General features: G+C 33.3%; 1 protein-coding gene across 1 annotated transcript in view; it reads right to left on the reverse strand.

Moving 5' to 3' along the window:
- LOC131847596 (cell adhesion molecule Dscam2-like) overlaps positions 1 to 26031 on the reverse strand; it is a 107460-nt gene that overhangs the window by 37942 nt on the left and 43487 nt on the right. The window contains exons 5-8 of the mRNA XM_059197195.1: positions 23074 to 23197; positions 22461 to 22513; positions 9744 to 9825; positions 3400 to 3497 (exon numbers count right to left, since the gene is read on the reverse strand). Of these exons, the coding sequence (XP_059053178.1) occupies positions 3400 to 3497; positions 9744 to 9825; positions 22461 to 22513; positions 23074 to 23197 (357 nt within the window). The remainder of the gene's footprint in view (positions 1 to 3399; positions 3498 to 9743; positions 9826 to 22460; positions 22514 to 23073; positions 23198 to 26031) is intronic.

Consider the following 26031-nt stretch of genomic DNA (forward strand, 5'->3'; position numbering starts at 1 on the left):
AAAACTTTCAGATAAACAGTACCTATATAGTTACGCTTGGATATCTTTGTAATCGAACAAGAAAAATATTTATGTTGTCCAACACAAAAGCCTATGAGACAACAAATGTATACAAATGGGCGACAACATACATAGATGTATAAGTTTCAATTCATCAGCGTTTACTTTCCTTTTGTTAATGTATTGCCGTAATATATTATAGGTTTTTATTCTACCTACTAATCTCAAACAGTAATGTATTACAGAAATTCTTTTATACAGTACTAGCGTTTGTTTACGGCTTTGTATGTGGATTAAATATAATTTAAAAAAACTTTTACTATCAGATATTTAATACAAAATAATACCTTTGTCAAAGTTCAGTATCCTGGTCGTATAAGTATTGGCTATGTTGTTGTGTGCGTCAGAACAGATAGTTACGATTTATTAATCTATTTAATAGGTAACTAAGAATTGTGTATTACAAAATTAATTAAAACATAGTAAGTCTGAGCTAATTTTGTAAATATATTAAAGAAATCATACCTGTTTATGATTTGGTTAAAAATTGTATAATAATGAATGAGAACCGTAAATTTTTATGTTGACGTTCAGTTTGGTAGGAGAAAAGTTTTTTCTTTCAGCAAAATGTACAATTTCAGCGATTATTCCCATAGCTATGACAGTTGGCATCTTTGTGTTTCTCTTGCGGCACAACCGGGCCCATAAATAATTCATAAATTCCACCGTGCTATATTGTTTTCGCTAACAAAATACTGCGAATATGCGAATTTATTTCTACGTTACGATTGTATTAGATATACTTCAACAAGTTTTCAGTAGTTTTAATAATTTATAGTCTGAATGATAAACTAAAGGAAGAAGAACAACAAATAATTCTTTGTATGAAACATAAGAAAACGATACAGTAAAGTAGGTCAGGAATGGTAGACGAGTCGAAATAGACCCTTTTGGAGAAAGTTCCTTAATTTGTTGTATCAACAAATGACGACTCGGTCGTAAGAATAGTAAAGTAGTTAGTGCATTAAGAATTATGGATATTTCTAATAATATAATACACCACTAGTCTAATAATTGTAACAACATTTATATTTCAATCGTTTTAGCTTTAAATGTTTCTGATTATTTTGAGATTCTGGTAGGATGGCTTCGAACACATTTGACGACCTCGGTGGTCTAGTGGTTAGCACACCGCTTTACGTCCGATGGTCTCGTGTTTGATTCCTCGCACGGTTTTTCATTTTTTGTATTCATGAGTATGATTGTTTGTATCGGTCTGGGTGTTTTCTATGTATAATATGTATGTATTTACGAAAACAAAAAATATCTATGTACTACAAGTACATATATCAGTTATCAGTTATCTAGTACCCGTAACACAAGCTTTAGCTAGCATAACATGGGACTAGACGGCGCTGTGTAAATTGTCCTGAGATTATTATTATTATTATTTGCATTATAAAAAATCATAAAAAAATTTAAGATTGGAATTACGGAAAATTATTTATTAAAAACAAACAAAACATATTTTTACACCTGACAGTGGTAGTTACTTCACATGGATGATGTCCAGATGAATGTTTTATTACACACTAGACACGTACAGTGGGTAACACTTTCCATTCTCTTCGAGATGATAAATTATTTACCTACATCAAATTTTAAGATGCTTTTAGAATTCAGAGGGCGAACGAAAGTGCACGTTTCTGAGCAGAATTGTTTCATAAGAATTTGGATTGTTTGTATATTAAAAATTACTTAGAAACTCATATAACATGGAGTATATTTTTAGTCCACAGGAGTAAAAACATTATGTGTCTACGACGTTCTTTATGTCTATAGTCCTTTCAGACCTGAATTATTTTTTTACATTCGATGGATTTGATAAATTCCATGTGTCTAAAGTATAATAAGGAGACTACAAAAACAAAAATATTTTAGCCTCAAACTTTTCAAAATGAATTAAGTTTTTATAAGTTAACAAAAAATACAAAATGAAAATATATGTCTTCCAGGGATATACCTATAATGGTTGCCACTTTTCATCAGTTGAGTCGTCAGCATACTTTTGTTCCAGTTAAATATCAATATTGTGTAATAGTTTGATACACGCAGAAATAAAAAAATTAAAATACAAATGTAATATTATTTTTAAAAACAAAAATGTAAATATTTCTTCCAGCAGTGTTGTCATCGTCAATAAATTATAACAAATAATAATCTACAATTTTTCGCAGCATTATTCGTATAACCAATATCCAATATTACATCATATTATGTTGTATCACAGATAACATAATATTTGGTTGTATCTTTGAATGAAAAGTCGATATATAAAAAAATATTGCAGTTACAAATAATGTTACTTTAATTTCATGTTATACGGAATGGCTCCTTGAGAGGGTTTCCACGAGTGTAATAGTATACTTAAAAAAATACTTATGTAATGCTGTATATAGCTATAAAGGACGGTTCCCACATTTCATCAAGTAGTTTGTTTGCCATTTCATTCGTATATAAAAAAAATATTTACAAAGCTCTACGTCGGAAAATATCAGAGCAAAACTTCTCGGGAAAATTGGGTACGCGTACCTAACAAATTCCGAGCTTTACAACTAACAGAATGCCAACAAATACTGTAGTTTAATTTCATGAAACATTTAGAATATTCGTACATATTACAGCAATTTTTTTGATTAATTTATTCTTAGAAAATAGGAAAACATATTTTTTATACGTGATTAATATCCTATGCATCTATTAAACCCTATCACCATATATTATGATTATTAACCCGATTATTAATTGGAAAAAGAAGTAGCAAAATTATTTTTGTTTTGGTGAAGTAGTGTGTATAGAAATACCCACTGGATATGATATCATCTCTTGACAGCGGTCAAAAGAATGTTCTATTTTAATTTATTTTACTCCAACCATATAACTCGAACAAAGTTATTTCGAAACACGATTATGATATCATATGCATCATAATTTTAAAAAGATATCTACTTTATTTTTCTCTATACAGACTTAATTTACTACCTTCGGTAGGTATTGTAGTAAGGCAATGCAGATATTATTGGAGCATATCACGTCATTGTTAGTAAAGGGGTTTAGTAGACCCATCGTTGGCGATATATCCTGTCCACGCAGTTTTTCCTTAAAAATTTGTCAACTATTGTGTGTAATTAATCACAACTATTGTGATTAATTCCCGAAGAATATGCCATGATGGGTTAACTGATCTGACTTCATGTTAATTCTACTATTCTTCACTTGTGTCCAAATGGTGTCTATTCTCAGCTCAGTCGTGTGAAACATTCTGTTATTATTAATAAAAATAGACTTCAATATCAAGTTCTACAGTGATAAATTGAATCAATAAAAAATATTACTTACTATAATTCAAATGTCTGCTAGATACATCTTCATCTAAAGCTTCACAGCCCATCTTCATATTTGTTTTGCTGTTGTGAAACTGGTATTTGTGAGAGGTCCTGCAAAAAAAGGAAGAAATAAATACAACTACGAAATCCAATATTATATTTGAACGAGTGGATAAGTAGACCTTTGCGACAAAAATAAAATACAGGTTTGAATTGATCTCATAAATAATTCAATATTTTTGCGTCAGTTCTTTTCGGTTTCCGATATTGGAAATTGATTGAGTTTTAGTTTAGGATTATCTATCTATTTTAAAGTAAACATTTGACTTATTTCTATAAACGTCCTTTTATAGAAATAAGTCAAATTATTATTAAAGATCTTCTTCATCCGAAGAAGCTTCATTCAACCAATTTTTTGGTAAAAAGCCTCTTTCAATGTTCTCCATTTTATTCTATTTAGGTATCAGTTGATATCCATTATGTAGTAGAGCAGGAATGGATATCAACTGAATTAATGATATACTAGTACCACAGACAACATAATATTACACAGCTAGTAAAAATTGCCAGATATAAATATTATTGTCTTGAAACATGACTTAGGGACACACGTTACTGGGGAGAGGGGGTGGAGGTAGTCAACAAAGTAAAAAAAGAATCAATATACACTATATATGTAGGCTTAATATATATTTAAAATTCTAATCAGCCAATTTAAATTAATCAGTAACTTCATAACTGCCTGTTCGCCACAATACAGTGTCTAAATACTTTTTCTTTGCAACTACAAAAAAATGTCTATAGGTATATAGTGCGTATGACAATAATAGAATTTACTAAAATATATATTATTATATTTGCATGTTCAATGAAAAGAAAGAAAAGGAAGGGAAATGACAATTTTGTGTATTCAACTTGACTTCCACTGTAAATCTCATTGAAAATATGTAATGTATTTATTTTATTTCATTATTTAATATTGCTAAAACGTTACTTAATCATATTAGATCTCTAAGAATATGAACAATATTTATTTTAATTTATATATATCTCCTTATGTTAGACAAAAGTACTAGGTCCAAGGCCGCAACTATACGGTTGTGATACAAACTAAAAATAATAAATCAATGCAAACTCACATTAAAAATAGATGAGACGACAATAGCTATCCAGACAGCGAATGAAACTCTGTCGTTTAGGATCTCAACTTTCAGGTTTAAAATAGTAATACAGTAATTTACCCAAAGGTTCGACCGAGGTAGTTTTTGTAAATAGTTATTTGCGTAGGTACCTCTGCTTCTAACTTCCAAGCTGCTTGATTTGAAAGTCCTGTAACGGTTCTGTAGAGTGAGAGTATACTCATAGGCAGTGTACTTACATGATAAGAGGACATGACAATGTAAGCCTCTGGAACAAGGACTACGTATGAGTGGTATCACGGGTATCACATGATAACGTGATGTCTGTTGTTCATGTATATAGGCGAGCGTTACCGCTTATCATCAACTTGTTTGCCATTCCAATTACATGAAAAAAGGTTAATTATATTTGCAGAAAATTTTTTAAACATGCCTATTTAATATAAGTGAGAAACTCTTAATTTTTCATTATAATCAAACATAACCTTTCCATCCTTAATCACTGTCAGGATCAAGTGCGGAACCCTTATCGACCGACTCACTGGACTGAATTTTTAGGTTCAGTTTAAGCAGATTCGTAGCTATATTTTACCACTTTAGATCGCCAGAGGGTTTCGCTATAGAATCTTAATGTCAAAATTTAAAGTAGATTTGAATTCATAGCTATAAATAGCTAACTAAAAGCATCAAGAATTCGACTATTAACAAAGCATGAATAAGTACCGGTGCAAGTAAAGGAAAATACTAACATTAGACCAAACTCGTCTAGCAAGTGGGAGTAAAAACCTACTGCTTTAAAATGAGATCGATTGTCGTGTTATTATGATAATGATGACAGGTATAACACGATGGCCTTTACAAATTCTTCGCAGTTGCTTCATTTGATATTTTGTATAATATTCCTATTCTTCTTGTAAATAGCTTTCATTTTTTTCTTAAGCAAAATAATGTCTATTAAATATTATTAGTTATATACTGATAATGACTCGTATATAGGTATTCTATTGGTTGAAAGATTTTTTTAATACTGAGTTTTTTTTATAGTTTATATTTTATAAGAAAAGAATAATTAGATATATTAGCTTTTTAAAGTCTTATCATATTTATTTTTATATATTAAGGTAAACGAGTTATAATAAATTGGCTGACCAAATAAATGCCTATAAAATAGCACTTTCATAATAATTTTGAGGCAAAAAGAAAAGAAGACTTTGCACAAACCCTTCTGCATGCATATAATTAGTAGATGTTAAATGTAATGTTTTACTACAAATTTGATCGTTAATTCAAACGATTTTGTAGTAAAACGTTATTATCTCGTCTAGTATTGCAAGTACCCTTATATGCAGGTATTAGCCGCTTACTATCAAAAAGACTGTATAAAACTTATGATTTATTCTCATTCCCATTATACAAAAAATACATATAATTTATTAAATTGGAACTCTATATAAAATTATAATGTACTTCAAATTCTTTTATGTCAGGCACGCATATAATTTTTTTTATCGCGACATAATAATGTGAGTTAGTACATGAGAAAGCTGTGATCAACTCGTCTCGAACGCTATTAAAGTATAGCCTGAAGCTTTATCGGCAAATTGTCGCTGTCCCTGGAGACATGGAAAAGAATTATTGGAGTAACTTGCTATAGCGGAAAAGAGGTAAATGTTGTTAGGAAGCGACTAAACGACTTCTACTACTATATACCTACTACAATATATAGGACGCAATATAATCGGTTAACTTCACTAAGCATCTGACATGATGTCTGTCTTAGCTTATTCTAAATTAAATATACTCCGCGATGCTGCCTTCATGAATGCGAGAAAAAATGTTCAAAAGACTGTATAACGGAATGACTATGTTCAGAGAAGAACGTAAGAGGAAACATATTACGCCGACTCCAAGTGATATGGGATAGGGATGATGATCATGAATTGAAATATCTGAAATCTGAGTTCCAAATTGAAATAGTATTCGTTCGTGAGTAGATTTTGCATGAAAGGGTAACAAAGAAACATTGGTTAATTTTCATGAACTTTAATGATGATAGTTCTAGTAGGTATAACTATGTGAACGTGGCAATTATTTTCCTAATAAAAAAATAATAATCGGAAAGTTATGTATACCTATATTATAGTGTAAAATGTTAAATAGGGGTTAGAAGGGTTTTTTTTCGATAACCTGTAAAATAAATTGGAACCATATAAATGTTTGCTTCATAAACAGTCTAGAAATTATTTTATGAGATAATCCACTTGTCTATTTTTAGCTAAGAACAATAATGTGCAGGATATATACAAGACTTTTAGAAGAAATTAATGTCATCAACAACACTATAGTAAGAGATATAAGAAATTACTACTTGATGAAGACAAAACCTATACAATAGGTGATAGGTAGCTTTATAAATCGCACATGGACTAGTTGACGATCTTATGGCGTATCTTAGACTACATCATCATCATTATCATTAGCCCACTGTAGTTCCCTGCTGGATATAGGCCTCTCCCAAGGGGTACTGGGAACAATCTTCAACCGTTCTCATCCCGTTATTACGCACAACCTTACGTATATCGCCGTTTAGACTTCTAAATATTAAATGTCATTTAAAAAAGTCCCCATCAATCGTTGAAATATATAATTACAGAGAGAATCATTATAAAAATATTGTATATAACAAAATTGAAGTTTATATTAGAAATTTGAATATAATTATTTATATATATAGAAATATCTAAATTTATCAAGTGAGAATTCAATACTGAAACAAATTGAAGAAGACCACAAAAGCTTTACAATTCAAAGATTTGTCCAATATTAAAATGTTTTCATTTGCTGTCTGTTTGATGTATTGAATACAGCAACCGTGCCTTTCAATTACCTCCATAACGACAGGAATTTTGTTCTATAATTCGTATTTCGTCGAAATACTCTGTAATTGTAACTTTGGTTGTAGGTCTATTTTGTATTTGTAATCTTCATAATTAATTTACAAAAACAAGACTTTATAAAATCGTCGACGTTGGTAACTCAGTTGTCCTATTTCAGTTGTAAGCTGTGTTTCATATATTTCATACATAAGGCAGTTAAAGTATAGGATAAGGAGCAATCATGCTTCTTATCTTGTATCTATCTTAGACCTACGGAATGGGTGGCTTATGAGTTATAAGTGATATCATGGGCGTTACATGATAACGTGATGTCCATAGTGTGCAAAAAGATGCTGTTTGAATCAATGACAAAATACCGCACACGTTCACTCATATAAAATCGAAATGGAAGGTAAGTTATAACCGTCGCCTATATACATGGACTACGAATATCACGTTATCATATGACATCGTATGATATCATACGTGCATTGCCATTCCGGATATATAATATGCTATGCCACGTATCTTGCAATTTCACTGCCTTATCTAAGTCTTAAACCGAAACATAGCTTACAAATTAAGCTGCTTGGCCGCTAAAATAAGCGAGACAAAGGTACCTACGCCAACGACTTTTTTTTTAAGTCTACCTTTATAAAAATGTTAAGACAATGATTTAGCAGATTTATGATCCGTAACAAAATAAATCCTCAACAAAAATAAATCTGCAATGAAATCTCGCCAATATTTCATTTCAACCAATATTTCAAACGCTACGATAAATAATTGTAGTGTATTTAATACAGTGTAGACTACACAGAAGTTATATCTACTCATTTCTGTGTTGTATATGAATGTAATATGATTTAAACTATGATTGTAATATAATTTTGTTGCACGTTTCATATATTCAGAATAGATATATATTGCTGAAAATAATATTTAATATTTTGCAACAGATAAAGTAGGAATATAATAATTTTTGGGTAAAATAATATTAATTTTCAATCCATAGCTATGTTCTCGAGTCGTTTTCTTTTAATAACTTTCCTCAAACAAAAGGCCAGGACATTGTTATTTTTTCCATTACATATTGAATATTGGTGCAACTATATTTTATAAATAAAATAGTCTAATAGTTGCGTCATAAGTCATAGTAATAGTCTATTATGAAAATAAAGCCCTTTTCCGTACGCCTTTTATGTTATTTTATTCAGCCCTTCTCGAACCTCCCTCCAAATCAAGTAATGGAAAGAAAACATTAAACCGAGGTTACTTTTAGGAGCCCATGTTAAGAAAATATATAAACACATCTACGTACTATACGTACATGTGCAAACACGACACATTACGAACAATGCAAACATCAAGTGATTCTTATAAGTAAATGTTTCAATTAAGTTAAATACATTAGTTGTGTTATTATAGGATAAGATTTATTTATATACCAAATTTCATTCAAATCATTTAAGGATTGAACAAATAAAACCTAATAATTATTGTATAACCTAATATATTATAATGATGGGAATCAATAGAAAATAGGTGAACTGGACTAGGCTAATCCTATTATATTTATTCTCTCTGGTTACAAAAACAAACACGTTTTAGTAATACGATCCTTTGTGGTTCTCTTTCTATTATTTATAATTACAAATATGAATTTATCGAATGAATAAATGTTTATTTACTCCATATTGGCATTTGCACAAAGCGGATCTTATATAAATCATTGAAATAACTGAACAAATAAAACAGTATAAAAGCCGGACATTGAATTATGAACGCAATACTTAATTAAATAAGTGAAGATACAAACCAAATAGTTATAAATCTACCTTTATTCTTTAGTTTTTTCTAATGAATAATTTTGTACAACTTGATCTAATAGCAATAAAATATACTTATGTGGTGAAAACAATTAGAAGGTCTATGTATTACAGATTAATAGTTAATAGGCTTATACAAAGTTGCAAGGTACCTACAGATAAAGTTGTCTGCTGGGTGAGACACGAAAATTAGAGTAAGAAGTGGGTCAAAGTCGAGCTGGGGTCGTCGGCCCTGCCGGCGTCGAGTATCTAAAGTAATTACGTAACGAGGATGTCGCGACGAGGCCCCACCCCACAGAGCGAACTCCAATCTAAAACCACCCTTATAAGACACAAAATCGCTCACCCCAACTCCGACAAACTCGTTGTTATGACTGTCTGAGCTTTCCTTTATGGGGAAATGTCGAGTTGGAAATACAGGATAAACTTTAATCTCCTCAAAACAAATGTCGGCCATGTATTACTTATTTCTCGAATGATAAATGTTCTTTGTATGCAAAAGGTGTTACTCACTGTAGTCCCGCTTCGATGAGCTTGCATTTTATTGACGTTTCGCATGTAAACCCATTCTTCTCTTCCAATATCTTGACGAAGCCTGTGAACAAAAAGCGAATTTATGTATTACGAACACATTTTTCTATGATCTTGAATAGAAAAGAATGACCTATTTAACCTAATAAAAAGTGACAATGCCATGCACTAAAATGATGTGACTAGAGCATAAAGTTCTCTCAACTCCTAATATTATTTAACATAATTTTAGTCTAGGAAATTGAAATCTAAATTAATTTAATTATTTTCCAAAGATTTTTAGGTAACTAGAATGTCATATAATGCAACAGTCCACCTGATGGTAAGTGGTAACGGATACCAATATACATGAACAGTACAACAGATATCATTGTATCATGTTAAGTTAGTGATATCCGTAATTCCTGAGAACTAAAACCTAATGGCTTTGCATTCTGCAATTTACTGATAAATCTGACATTTGAAACCGAAACATAGTTTCTAAAGTAAGACATACGACGAGAGATGTAGCTAAGACAGAGGCATCCATGCAGACAACTGTTGTACAAAGTCAACCGCATTGGAGGTACTGTACGGGTATGTCAATAATCGAATCTATTTCATTAGTATCTCAAACAACGACTTATTGACATTGTATCGGTGGCGTTTCATTAGGTTAATTCAATTTAGGATTACTACCCTCTGTCATAACATATTTGAGAAGGGATACAATTTTACGGTCGCATATTTCAAATATTTTATTAATTTTGCATGTGTGTGTCAGGTGTGGTGGGTATGCCTGTAGGGGAGTACAGTATAAAGCAAATTCATTTATATTTTCGGGCGCGCGCAATAAAATCAATACTCTGAACTTTCAGGAGTACAGTGACCTAGTCATGCGCTTCATTCGAATAAGGTCATATATGGGATAAACTATATGGTAGCGGGCAAAATAAAGTGCCCGCTATTGATGACTATCAATTTCACGTACTTTAAACGCGTTTTCTGTTTCCGTGTACATATATATATATATGCGATAATCTATAACTATATTATCTATAGTAATGTTATAATCTTAGGTTACTTCTTAACTGTTGATGTTGTTAATTGTTACTGATTTTGCCTCACGTTACACCTAATAGAAGTGAAATTGCAATGAAAAATGCTGCAAAAATAAGCAAAGCTGCGCGGTCAGGTAGTGTATAAGACTAGCATGTGTTATATTTTTCATAGCGCCTTATTTTATACAATACTATCATTTTATTTTTGCTGATACAAAAAATATTTAGATATATATTCGTAATATAGAATAAAACTTTTCATTGCGATTTAAATTTATTTTTAATTACGTAGATGAAAATTGTGAATACATTGAAGTTTTTAAATTGTTTATTTCATAGTTGTACAACACACACAACTTCGAAAGTAAGTGCAAATAAAAATGTTTCTCTTTTAAAATGTAATAATGTTTGCTTTTTCATAAAATAAATAAAAAATCGATCTAACTTGAATTATACATTGAATACAGAACGAGTGGTTTGTTTAAACCACAGTATTTAGCGTTTTATTATTACCGCCTATCCCAACAGATGATAATAAAGATACATCATTATCTCCTGTTGGAATAGAATGCAACAATTCTATATTACATAAATATAATAACGATAAAGCCATTTATTCAGCATATGTAATGCTGTACTAGTATTAGTATTTACAATAATGTTTACTAGAAAACTTAAAAGCTAAAATATACTGGTAACGCTGAATGTGACTCCCACTCAGCATTTATATTGTAGAATAACTAAGTTATATCAGAGTGCTGATTTCAATGGGACACCAGACAAGAGGCAGCGTACGTACATATGATAACGAAGTAAATAAAATTTACCATTAAGCCCATTTTGTAAATACGTACGACAAACAAAATTCTCTAAACAGCTATAAAATATCGAAAATCCATAATCACTAGACCTTATTCAATAATGGGATAGAAAATGGGCCATTAAAATATAAAAGACTAGGCAACTAAAGCCTGCCCACTTGAAAAACGATAAAAATCCATTTCGAATGCGCATATTTTCCTGTAAGCCGACGCTCCGCGGCCGAGACAAAGGCCTGTGAAATTACTGTCTTGCTTTTAAATGCGGGAATGAGTCTCACTGTCTCATCCCCCTCAAAGCTTTGCGTTGAATCTGTGGTACCGCGCGTTGTTGTTGTGTATACAGCAGGGATGCCAACGTACGAAGTTCCTTGTACAAATACGGGATTTTTGGCTTTTATTCAATCATCAGGACATTTTCATCCTCGTACAAAAAACGATATTCTGACGTACGAAAGTCGATCAAAATACATTCAAGTTACGATGTTAAATAGCTAAATTGAGATTTGATTATATTTACTTGTACGAGGATTTGTTGTGTTTTAAGTGTTTTAAGGTTGGCAACCCTGATATACAGGTTGCAATCTATTTGAATTTTAGATATGTTACACCATGATCATACTCGTGCCTTGATGAATCGTTCTTTGTCGGAATATGGCGACAATCGACTTTTTTAATTAAGAGCATGAGTGCTGATGAAAATATGTTTCTTTATACAGGAGATTCTCTTTATGAGGTTCATATGAGATCCATATATCTTGAATTGGTACTAATAGTTATTGGTTGCGCCATATAACATTACATTTTTGTTTATCATTGTATAATTATTATTAGTAATAGTTTGTTCAAATAAATAATTTAGCGTGGTACGAAACGTTAATTTTCTAAGGATTGGCACTACACTAATTCCTTTATCCTCTCCTATTCCCGCACATACCTTTGTTTTAAGTGCGAGCGAGAAGATTCGCTTGTATCGAAAGTGACATATCGCGCTCGCGCGACGCTGAAGTTGACATTGAATTCCCGCCTTGATCGCGCTTAAGATCAAGTTTTTTTGTAATTCGTGATAATTACTAAACATTTTAATCCACCGCATCGCTCTAGTGTGTTTAAGACCATTGTGTTTGTGCCATTGTTGTGAAGCAAGTAGCTGGGACCTGGAGACACCGATAGCCGCCGCACTGCAACCTACAATTCAAAGGTACTGTGCCTCCTTCCTTACCAGAACTGTCTTTCTTTGTGTTCCATCCTCACAAGCAGTTCTCAATCACCAACCTAACAGTGTATCGTGTCAATCCACGTACCCGTCAGATTATTTAGATACAGTCCACTTAAATCAAAATCAAACAATATTTATTTCACCCGCGCCGCCATTATTTTAGTGGTCCTTCGAGCCGGATATTGTAATTATTTGGTTAAACCACCCTAGATATTTTATTTCTAGGTATATTTCGTACAAACGCATACAATTAATTTGTATTTTACTACATCATTTTCTTTATTTCGTTATATCGATGTTTCTAGAATCTCGTAGGTACATGTAGGTACAACTACCTGATAGGTTCATATCAAATTCTGTGTCAACTCAATTTCGCATCGTAAGTAATAGTAGGTATTTACGATTTGTTGTAATACTCCCGCATTGTTTTAACCTAACTATAGGTAAAACAACTTTATTTTTGTAGTCACCGCATTTATATTCGTAGTTATCAATTACTTTCGCGCCATTGTAGGTAGTCTATCTACCTACATATTGATATCCTCAGGCCCCCTTAGGGTAGGCTGAGACGCATACGATATTATAGCTTAATATTATCGCTTTCTACCGGTCTACTATTGAATAGGTTAGCGGCATAGACTTTGAATTTAGTTCGCTGTAATAAACAAGACATTGCTTACGCTGTAATAAACAGACATCGCTTTGTTTAATATAAATATTTGACAGATTCCTATCACGAGTACGTTGTGGTTTATTATTTCCTATTTTAATTGTAAGTACATTGTGTACTGCCGGCTCTCGTTGCCCGCATCGCACCGCATTGCACCGCACCGCACCGCACCGCACCGCACGTAACTTGTGTAGGTATTTATCTGTTCTCCACCGCACCGCTTTCTTATATATTTATTAGTACAAACAAGTTTTTGTATTTATAGGTTGTTCATCATGTCGGATGTCAATCAGTTACCCCTGTTACTCGCTAAAAAGGATTTAATGTTTTCTCGCATACAAAGTATTACAGATAGGACTCATAATCTTTCTAGTGAATATGAAAGAGAAACATTCTTGTGTGAGATCGAAACAGTTGACAAATTACGCTCGGATTTCGAAACTATGTTAGATAAAATAAATACTTTAGAATCTAAATTGAATCCTAAATATGTTTTTAATTATCAACCGCTAATGGCATTTGATGATTTGTATTGCCGTATAAAACGAGCCGCAAGATCGCTAGAGGTACCGCCTGATGTCAAACATCATCAGCATAATAGGGATGAGGACAGGCCTCGTCTGCCCCCCCTACCAATTCCGGAATACTCAGGAGATCTGAAATCCTGGTCTTTATTCTATACAGCTTACAAAAGCATAGTTCATGACAATCCTAGATTGTCAGATTCGGAAAAATTACATTATTTGATGGGTAAACTGACAGGTAAAGCTCGTTCTGTATTTGCCGGTATAAACCCTTGTTCTGAAAATTATAAGGTCATTTTAGATGCTTTAATTAGTAAGTATGAAGATAAGAGACTGCTCGCATCATCATACCTAGATCAAATATTCGAAATGAAGCCCTTTCATTCATCAAATATAAATAATTTAGAACAATTTCTCGATAAATTCGCAACTTCAGTATCCGCGTTAAATAACTTAAAAATTAATAATCTTTCGGATTTTATATTTTTGTATACCGCGTTAAAGAAATTAGATTCCGAAACCGCCCGCGCTTTCGAACTAGATAAACGGGGATCCGACATCCCATCTTTCGATACATTAGTGTCATTTGTGCGCGATCACATTAAAATATTGCAACGCACTTCTTCAAGCAACCAAGAAGTTACTAAGAAAGTTGTCGATCGTCGTATGGATGCGGCATCGAAAGTTATGCAACATAAATCTACATACTCTTATACTACAACCGCTAATCCGCAGCCTAAGTGCTCATTGTGTAACATACAACATGAACATTTATATAAATGTCCAGGTTTTCGAAATTTAACGCCTAATGATCGATTCCGATTTGTTAAATCTAATTCTTACTGTATTAATTGTCTAAGTAAAAATCACCGTGTATTTAATTGTAACTCAAATAGTCGATGTCACAAATGTGACTCAAAACATCATACTATGCTCCACTTTGAGCATAGTAATGCCACCTCCACCGCGAACATACTCAGTGGTAGTTTGGTCACAGCGACTACGTCACGCGCAGTGGATCTATCGTCGCACTCGTCGCACACGCAGCCCGCTGTTGGTGGCGGCGGCGGCGGCCGACCGGCTCCTTGCACGGACCGCGCCCCGCACTCACCCCCGCCGACACCCGTCGTATCCCGCGCATCGGAAGACGTAGCATTATGCACGTTATCAGACAATGTTAATAAAAATATGCCTCGCGTACCTACTACCGTATTGTTAGCCACCGCTCGTGTTTTAATGATCGATAGAGACGGTAACGAACATTATATTAGAGCATTATTGGACAGTGCTTCTCAAAGTAATTTTGTAACTAGGGATTGTTGTAATCGCTTGGGATTGCAATGTATACAGAATACAACCTTTTCGATTAAAGGTATAGGAGGGACAACAAAGGCCACACAGGGTTCTGTACATATAAAATTCTTTTCACGGTTTAATCGTAATATTAAATTTGATATGGAAACCTTAGTTGTAGATAAAATAACCGAACGTTTACCGACTGTTAGTGTCGATATTTCATTATTTTCAAATTTTAAAAATTTGCCTTTAGCCGATGATAGTTACGCTACTCCTGGGAACATTGACATGTTAATCGGTCCCGTAAGGTTAAAGGTCAACCCGCATACGTCTCGCCGTATGCTATTGAGACCGTATTTGGCTTTGTTATTGTAGGTTCAGCTCCCGCTAGATCAAATACCGATACTTCCGTGTCTAATATGTTAGATAATTGTAATTACACTACCACCGCGCATTGTTGTGTTACCGAACCCACGATGGAATCCGTTCTATGTAGATTCTGGGAAATGGAAGAGGTGAATGTTGCACCGATTCTCAGCCCGGACGACAAGGAGTGTGAAGCTATTTATGCTGGCACTACCACTCGCGAGGACGACGGTCGTTATACCGTCGCGCTTCCCTTCAAGGGTAATGCACATTCTCTTGGCGACTCGCGTCGATTAGCCGAGAAATGTTTCTTTTGTCTCGAACGCAAAATGCAGGCTTCGCCTGAACTCAAGCAAGCCTATGATGACGTCATTACGGAGTATTTAGATAAGAGTTATATTTCACCCGCACCCGTTAATGATGATAGTAATGCTCCTTCGTATATAATACCGCACCATGGAGTTATTCGAAAAGATAAACTCACGTCTAAATTGCGCGTCGTACTCAATGCTAGCGCTAAAACTAGCACGTCCGTATCTCTCAACGATCTTCTTTATAATGGACAGAATTTACAACGCAATTTATTTGATATTATAGTTAACTTCAGATTATTTTCAGTAGCTCTCTCTGCCGATATTAGGCAAATGTTTCTTTGCATTCGTATTCGAGAGAGTGACCGCAGATTTCAACGCATATTGTATAGATTTTCGCCTGACGAACCTCTCCAGGTTTATCAGTTTAATCGCGTTTGTTTTGGACTCAAATCGAGTCCGTTTCTTGCACTGCGTACTATTAAGCAGTTAGCCACCGACGAAGGCGAATCGTTCCCAAAAGCTAAGGAAGCGGTTCACACCGGTCTGTACATGGATGATTTAGTATATTGTCTAGATAGTGAAGATGAGGCTATCGTCACAGCTGCTGAGATCATCTCACTCATGAAGGCCGGACAATTTGATCTTGTCAAATGGACGAGCAATTCGCAAGTAGTTTTAAATTCCATTCCGTCAACACATCGACTTTCGTCGGTCGTAGAATTCGATGTGTCTGATACGCATAAAATTCTGGGTCTGTGCTGGTCTCCTAGCTCTGATTTATTTAGTTTAAAAATTTGCACGCCCGCTGTAAAGTGTACAAAACGCACCAGTTTATCTTGTGTCGCAAGAGTGTGGGCTGTAATGGGTTTCGTAGCACCCGTTATATTATTTGCCAAACTTCTTGTCAAAGAGTTATGGTTATGCAACTGCGATTGGGACGACGTCCCCCCTGAAGTTATCGTCAGACAATGGTCACGTTTCAGGGATGAGCTCCCCAGTCTAGATCAAATTAAATTACCGCGCCATGTTGACATCACAAAACGCAGTGTGGTGAACATCATTGGCTTCGCAGACGCTAGTGAAAAGGCTTATGGTGCTGTTGTGTACTTCCACGTCGAGAATGATGGTGTGAGTACTGTGCATCTTATAAGTGCAAAATCTAAGGTTGCACCCCGCAAGGTCGTGTCGTTGGCCCGACTCGAACTTTGCGCAGCGCTTTTGCTCGCTAATTTAATTAATAATATTGTTACCGCTGTTAACAATCGCTATCCAATTAATGCGATACACGCATTTTCTGATTCAACAGTTGCTTTATGTTGGATCCACGCATCTCCCCACAGGTGGGATACTTTTGTCGCAAATAGAGTTTCTAAAATTCAATCTCTGCTTTCACCGCATAATTTTTATCACGTGTCTGGTTCGGACAATCCAGCCGACTGTCTATCGCGAGGGCTTACTCCTGCCCAAATAATTCACCACCCCCTATGGTTCAACGGCCCGCAGTGGGCTAAATCCACCTTTTCGGAATGGCCAGTCACCGCTTTCAATCCTTCTGCTGTTATGGACCCGCCTGAGGAGAAGAAACTCTCCTTTGTTACTCGTACACCGCCAGAAGAATCTGTTTTCATCGCTCTGGCAAATCGCTTTTCTTCTTGGTCCAAGCTTCTTCGCTGCGTAGTTTATGTCTGTCGTTTCGCAAAATTATTAACACCCGCACATATTTTAAATTTTACTCCGTTGAAATATTTGCCCGCCGCAGAAATAGCTGACAGTTCTTTGATTTCACGCCACGCATTATTAGACAGATTAGTGCAAACGTTCTGGAAGCGATGGAGAGCGGAGTACCTGCACACATTACAATCTCGCGAAAAATGGAATACACCCGTCAATCAGATTACTGTCGGAACTGTTGTAATTGTACGTACTGAAAACGCGCCACCACTTCATTGGCCTTTAGGGGTTATTGAAGAGGTCTTTCCGGCTTCTGACGGCGTAATTCGAGTTGTTCGTGTAAAAACTGCAACCGGCTCTTATTTGCGCCCGGTTGTACGTCTGTGCCCCTTACCTAGACATTAGTTTTAGTTAATACGAGTTCTAGGTTAAGGTTTAGTTTATTTTAAGTTTCTATTTTTACTTTGAAGGCGTCCCTTCAAGGCGGGGGGAATGGTTGCGCCATATAACATTACATTTTTGTTTATCATTGTATAATTATTATTAGTAATAGTTTGTTCAAATAAATAATTTAGCGTGGTACGAAACGTTAATTTTCTAAGGATTGGCACTACACTAATTCCTTTATCCTCTCCTATTCCCGCACATACCTTTGTTTTAAGTGCGAGCGAGAAGATTCGCTTGTATCGAAAGTGACATATCGCGCTCGCGCGACGCTGAAGTTGACATTGAATTCCCGCCTTGATCGCGCTTAAGATCAAGTTTTTTTGTAATTCGTGATAATTACTAAACATTTTAATCCACCGCATCGCTCTAGTGTGTTTAAGACCATTGTGTTTGTGCCATTGTTGTGAAGCAAGTAGCTGGGACCTGGAGACACCGATAGCCGCCGCACTGCAACCTACAATTCAAAGGTACTGTGCCTCCTTCCTTACCAGAACTGTCTTTCTTTGTGTTCCATCCTCACAAGCAGTTCTCAATCACCAACCTAACAGTGTATCGTGTCAATCCACGTACCCGTCAGATTATTTAGATACAGTCCACTTAAATCAAAATCAAACAATATTTATTTCACCCGCGCCGCCAGTTATAGTGTTTTCGATTTGGAACTATTTTAAAAAGTACTATATTTATCTATACATTTGTTTAAATAATATTAATAGAAAATAATAAAAACGTCAAAATAATCTTATAAAAACTGCCATCTTTTTCGTACACTAATTCCATTCAGATATCTGTACCCTAAACATACGTATAAATCCTTTAATTCACTATTCTCACTCCTTTTCATTCAGATATTTCGTCTACAAAGTTAAAGGACAGACTAAATAGGATTAACCTAGTATTGGAATCAATAGAGATATTTTAATATAATATTTTACTATGACAGTATATACGTAATTATAATTAAGTATCATATGGAACTCTGGATTCCAAAATGATGCATGAAATGAAACATATGCCGTTTGATACTTAAAGTTGAGTTATACTACGCCTTAAAGTACGGTGTAAGTGACAGGCATTACTTATGAAGACTCACTCAACACAATAACTGATTGTGAGAAAAGTGTTAAAATGTCAGCTGTCATTCACACCATGGTACAGTGCCCAAAGTATAATTGTAAAGAGAAACATAATTTCAGCCAGTATGAAATGGAAGAAAAAGTATACTTATGTATGTATACTAATTTGAAAGTGTAGTGTAATTTAAAAGTATAATCATAAATATATGATCTATCTTGATACTAAATTAATTACCTTGAATTTATTATTTTATAACAACGTAAGTTGTTGTTATGTAAAATGCAATGGTAATAACATTAAAATACTATTTCTTTTCATGAATGTCGTTACCTCATCAATTGCCGTTCTTAATAACCAAAATACATAAACAAACGGAGGACATTACAAATTGTATAACACATATCAATAAATTTAAATGGTACTAAGTTATTCAATGGAAAGCAAGCGTTACTAACTTTCAAGGTTCTGGTGTTATTGCCACTTCTAAACTTTCAGACAAATAGTCAAAAACGGCTACAATATTATTACCAACATAAAAGAACTGTTTACGCCAGACTTCCTCCTAACTGAAATATAAAAAGTCTCGGTTGGCGAAAAGAAACTCAATAAGCACAATTTTAGAACAAGTCTGAGAGTGGCGAAGTTTAGCAATAAATCGCAGTGGAGTACCGTGATCTCGAAGTAAACTCTACGAAATAGTTTTAGTGTCCCAAGAGGCAAATTAAAACTAATCGCACCAGAATGTAGTGTGTAGTGAAACGTGTAGTTTAACGTGATCTGAATACTTGGCCGGGTTTTGAACCTCAAATGTAAATATAATACGGGACGGGATGAAAACAACACGCTTGAAAAGTCCATTAGTTGGAAAAAACACATGAGTTTTTTACTGCGAACGGACTGGCCACTCTTGGTGAATTTAAAATGGAGCTTGCCGCTTTGAATGTCGGCATCTTCCCATTTATAGGATGTGTTGCCGCAAGACAAAACCCCCGGGAATTACTCGTGTTGTTCAAATACGAGACGGGGCGTAATATCTGTTCTCTTTGAAAACTAGAAAACCTTAGAAACGAACAAAACAGGAATGCAGTTCACTTTTACAGCAGGCGAGAAAATTTTAAGTATTTACGGCTTTACTGAATTGCTATGTTTGGAAAGTGGTTATTTATAGCAAACTTCTATTTTAAAACATAGTCAAATTTAATATTTCGTTTCTATTCTACATATATAAATTTATATAATATTTATGCATATTCTTTAATACATAAGTTCGATAGAATGATTCCATTGTCCACAAGAACGAATACTCTGTTTGTTACCCCTTTTAAGATACACCTTTTTGAACATCAACAAGACATAACCATAGAACACAAGTACACAATAGACCACAAATGCAACCTTAAACGGCTACATTTGAGCTTTACATTTAATGTTATGCAGTTTATTTTATTCTAACGTCATGTAGTCTACAGCGCTCGTGAGTACAATTGTAATACATTTAACAAAGTCAAGCTTACTGAAATCTATACAACTTGATTAGACAAGATCCAAATAATATAAATATATGTTTCCCTTCGGATCTATAGGAGAGTAAAAATTATATACAATATAATGCAGTGGTATAAATAACGATAGTAAAAATCAAGGCACGTGATTATGAATGCTTTATAATTATGACCAGTTCTAAAGAATAACTGTATGTAGTAATAGTTATTCTATGCTATTACTATACATCACTCGAATTTGTGTCTTGTACGTTTACCGAGCTCAGAGCAATAAAATAAATATATTATCATAACAATAACGCTAACGCGCTGACGGCCTTAGCGATCTCGTGGTTTAGCACAGTCCTTTTCTTTTGATTGTCGCAGTTCGATTCATCATAGAACACAAAATATTATGTTCGTGAGTATGATTGTTTGCATTGATCTGGGTGTTTATGTATAGGTCAGGTATTTAAGTATGTATATTTATCAGTTTTCTAGTACCCATAACACAAGCTCTGCTTAGCTTGGTAATAGATGGCGCTGTGTAAATTGTCTTGGGTTATTATTTTAATTACAAAAAGTTTTTATCGTTTATCTCAATAATGGAATATACCGAATAGAAAATAAGACTACACCTAAAACAGCAGCAGTAACAAATGATAATGCAAACAATGAAAAACGTAGCTTCTGTATTCATCTCTCATTTGTCGTGGGCCGGAGAGACAGTCGGCAATGGAGACAAAGTGAGGCGAATTGCGGGATCCCACCCTAATGCTACGGCCGGCTCTTGCCTGCCCATTGTACTTGAAGCCTCACAAACAAGATGTTTTATGAACCTACATTAGGGGGCAATGGATCGAATTAGGCCGGTAATTTGTCGTATTGTGGTGGCTTTAGTGGAACCACCGAACAATGCTTATTTCGTTGCACTAAGTACCAATTTTTCTTTTATCTGTACAGACGAATTAAATTAGAAATTGACTTTGAATTACTTCTATCTTAATTATGTATCTTACCTGTGAAATTTTATATTGATTTATTGAGATAACTAATCAATATAAAATTTGTGTTGTTTGATGGAAGTACAAAATAACAAGCTTCTATGATTTATGAAAGATCTTGTCGACTCATACAACTTTGAGAACGCACATGAGTCTTCTTAAACAACCTACTAATCTGTAATAATGTATATTGCTTACTTGCGCCCCACCCCAAATTTGCACAAGTATTTAACAAAATATTACACAATCATAAATATCTATTGCATCCGTTCATCAGGGATAACGTAAGATTAGTAAAAGAATTTTTCAAATTGGTCCAGTAGTTTCAGAGATTATATAATGCAAACAAACAAATAATCTGTCATTTTTTCTTTATAATATTAGTACATATTTTAAAATTTATATTTATAAAATGCAAGTCAAAATAGAATACAATTTCTATTTTTATTATACATATTTTTTGCCTTTTCTCTTGCTTAATTCACTTTTGTAACTCGTCTCATGGAAACAAGCATATCTTAATTTCTCCATCACAAAATAAACCATCTATAAAATTAATATTTATTTTATATTTCAATTACAACTTGATAACAGTTGTTACATTAACGTAATAACTTAATTTTCAGTTTTCGTAGAACAGAAATATTCCTATATAAAAAAGCTATTTCATTACTTTGTGTTATATTAAAATTTGTCGAAGTTATTATGGCTCGCGGCATGATGATGATATAACGTTATTTAAAACAAACTTTGTATCAGAATGTTAACTTACTCATATTCCGACGCCCTGGTACGTCTTCGCTGACGTTAACAGGAGAACTTGCGCTGTAAATAACAAAAGTTTGTGTAAAACATTTTTAACTTAAAAGACGTACGTGATCGAACGCTATTGGATATGAACACGTTGCATAGTAATAAATTATTTTGTTTTCCGAAATACATAGAAAGTACTATCAGCGGCTGCACTTTGTCTGCCTATTTTCAAAAACACTATGGCTAAAATATAAACATAAGCATCCCAAATTTCAAATTCAATATTAAATAATTTCTGATATTTATAATATTTTTTGTGTTTTCTTTAAACAATAAAGAGATTCACATTCTTCAATTGTCTACTACATCATCATACTACATACTTTATAAAAAAATATCACATTGAGTTGAATTTTGAATTCTTGTAATATTTTTATTATGTGTTTAAAAAAAACGGTAACCTCTAAATAAAGAGAATTGGAAATTTTCTAATGGATGTAAATTACTCCGTCTAATTTTCCACACTCAGAATATGTTTAAATGTATCTTGAAAGCCAGGCATAAGAGCTACGAGTTGTTCATAACACTTGATATTAAAGTAATGTATTTTATTGCAATTACGTAGGTTTTACCTTAAAGACTTCGATGCGTCTGTATTCTTGTGTCCTTGAGATTTTTCGAAGCATTCATAATGAATAATTATTTTTCTTCTTTTCATGAGCACAGTCCACGTGTGACCACTCGGTTTGTTCATACCTATGGAAAATAAAAATATTAGAAAATATAATGCGTCACATGAATAACAAATATTATAATATAAATAACGACATATTCTTCGATAAATAAATTAAGCAGAGTATCCAAGTATAGTAGTAAGTAGTATCCAAGATTCATTTATACTCATCTTTAGGCATCAGGCTTCTATTGTCAGACATAAATTTAGTAGATAAATATAAAACCAACAAAGTCAAAGTTAGCCTCTGTTATTCTAGTTTAAAATTTATACAATAAAAAAAAATACTTGTCAAAGTGTGGTACCCATAATAAAAGATTCAAATTTGTGCCCGTAGCCTTAAGAGCCATTATTAACCTATAAAGTACTTATACCGTCTTTGCTCTCATAATATAATGAAATGTTATTATTTGATTCATTACTGGAATGGAATTGTAAGTTAAAAAATAATAACAAATTCAATAATCATAGTAAAAACTACGTTGCGAATAATTCATAATACAATTATATACCTAATAATGATGAAGCACATTCTAAAGCAAAATTATCCATTAATAAATGTAATAAAATAATTGCTTGTTTTTCCTAAATAAAATAAATAAAAAATCTTCTATAAATCTGAAACCGAATTACAGTTATTTTAGGAAAAGAAAGGTCTGTATTTAGATTATGATTGGCTCCCACGGGTAATCTAACATATTTCCATATACCGCTGAAATATGTAACTGTAATATTCCATTGGAATGAATTTAGGAAATACATATATTACATAACTTTTGTCCTATTAAGTTATAGTTTAATAAACTATGATGACCTTAATAGAACAAAATTTTCCAATTTCATAACAATTTAGAAACTCTCACTTCGTAAAGGTCAAATATGATCAAAAAACTTTCAGACTTAGAACATTAGTGACTGCATTAGAGACTTTATTCAGTATTATCATAAGGTTATTTTAGTTATTGTAAACTTTTATGTATTAAAAAGCCTGTATAAATACCAAGTACGCATTTACCACCCATGAGAGTATGTGAATCTTTTATAATTTTATATTATATTTCATAAGTTACCAAGTTATATTGCTATGAAATGTAAACAGACAAACATGTCAAAGTAACTGATACACATATAAGAGACATAACACGTCTCTTATATGTGTAACTTCAAGAATTGTCGCACTGGAAATTTTCGTATGAAAAATAACCCGAAAAAAGTCGGTTCCCGTATAGAGTTGGCGTCGATAATTCGGCTGTCAGTGGCGATCAACTTTTGGCCTATTATCCGATCGAGCGTCACGTCAGAGCCCAATATAGACACTCTGTGCACCCTCGTCAACCCTGACGGCAGCTGTCGTTATTCCTTGCCGCTTATATGACATGAAGACATAGATTTACGGTTTTATTTATTCCTGGAATTCAAATAAGGCACTCCGTTGGCCTATGATATTACATTGTTATTTTCTATCTGTTGCTATAAATATTATATACAGCTATTATAAAGTCTTCAATTCAATCATTCTACTACTCATTCGGAAAGCATATATAGTATTTCATCGCAAGAAAAAAGTGCAGGGAACGTGGATATGTTTCTCTTAAATAAATGTTGTTCAGCATTACATATTTAGGATTTTGTGTGAATAGCAACAATATTTGTAAAATCTTGAAACTGACATTATGTAATGTAAATATTTTGTTAGAAGCATAAGAATACTTTATTTCAACAATATTAAATATATATAATTATTCGTATACAACTACACTAGCTACACTACACACTAACTACACGGAATCTTATCTATGATCACGGGTTTACCCGTGATCATGGCCGTTGCAACACTGCCGAAATATCGGGAACTTAACAAAAATAAAACGTGGTAAGATCTCGTGATTTACTAATTATACTTATAAATAATGACCGCGTCAAACTTAAAACAGTATATTATAGATGTATACGAATAAATATATCAATTATTGACTATATAAATCAAAATATTAGAAACTATTTTTATTACTAACATTTAATATATCTTTTTAATAAATTGTTCTAATTTTAAAACAATTTTCTTAATGTGTTGAAATAAATGAATACCAAATCAATGTATAATTTTATCCTTTGTTACATTTACAAATTACGAGTGTATTTACGCAATAAAGGTTTTCACCCGGTCATAATTTATACAAATCTCTAAAGAAAACGGATTTGGACAGCAAAATAAATTTTCCACAGTAAACTTTACAAATGGTGATCCGATAGCTTTTTTGGCTTTACAAAAAACGATAGCAATTAAATAAGTACCTAACCTTTTTCGATTCCTTACGTATAGTCTAGAAAAGAGGTGTTCATTCAACAACCTACCATCGCAATTAAATTTGGAAACGAATTGGATCGGGTTGTGGAAGTGGAAGCGGCATTGCCGAAGTGTTCAACAAATAGTCTATTCAATTTATTTCAATCGCACACACTTAATGAGATACGTTTCGAAACGAATACCATACAAATAAACTTGTTTAAATTGTTTTATTGTGTGTCGCACGAATGTACTGTGAGTTTGTAATTCTATATTATTAAATTTACATGTAGGTACGATAATGATTTTGAGAATATGTTATTACGCTGTGAGAGTTTTAGGTTTTGTACAGTATTATAGACTGGCGTTATAATGAATGGGATGCGTTACGTAACATACCTACTAGAATTATAAAACTGTCGTATATTGTACCGAACTTATTATTATTATATATTGCGGACAGAAGTAATCACAATTAAATGTTCCATAGAATACAGTTTACAATTTGCTATATTCTGCGATGTATGAATAATCATTGTTAGCAATCATCCTAATGAATACAAAGCGATT

Source organism: Achroia grisella, unplaced genomic scaffold, assembly GCF_030625045.1.
Source record: "Achroia grisella isolate CSIRO2021 unplaced genomic scaffold, CSIRO_AGI_Agris_v1 utg540, whole genome shotgun sequence".
Lineage (NCBI taxonomy): Eukaryota > Metazoa > Arthropoda > Insecta > Lepidoptera > Pyralidae > Achroia > Achroia grisella.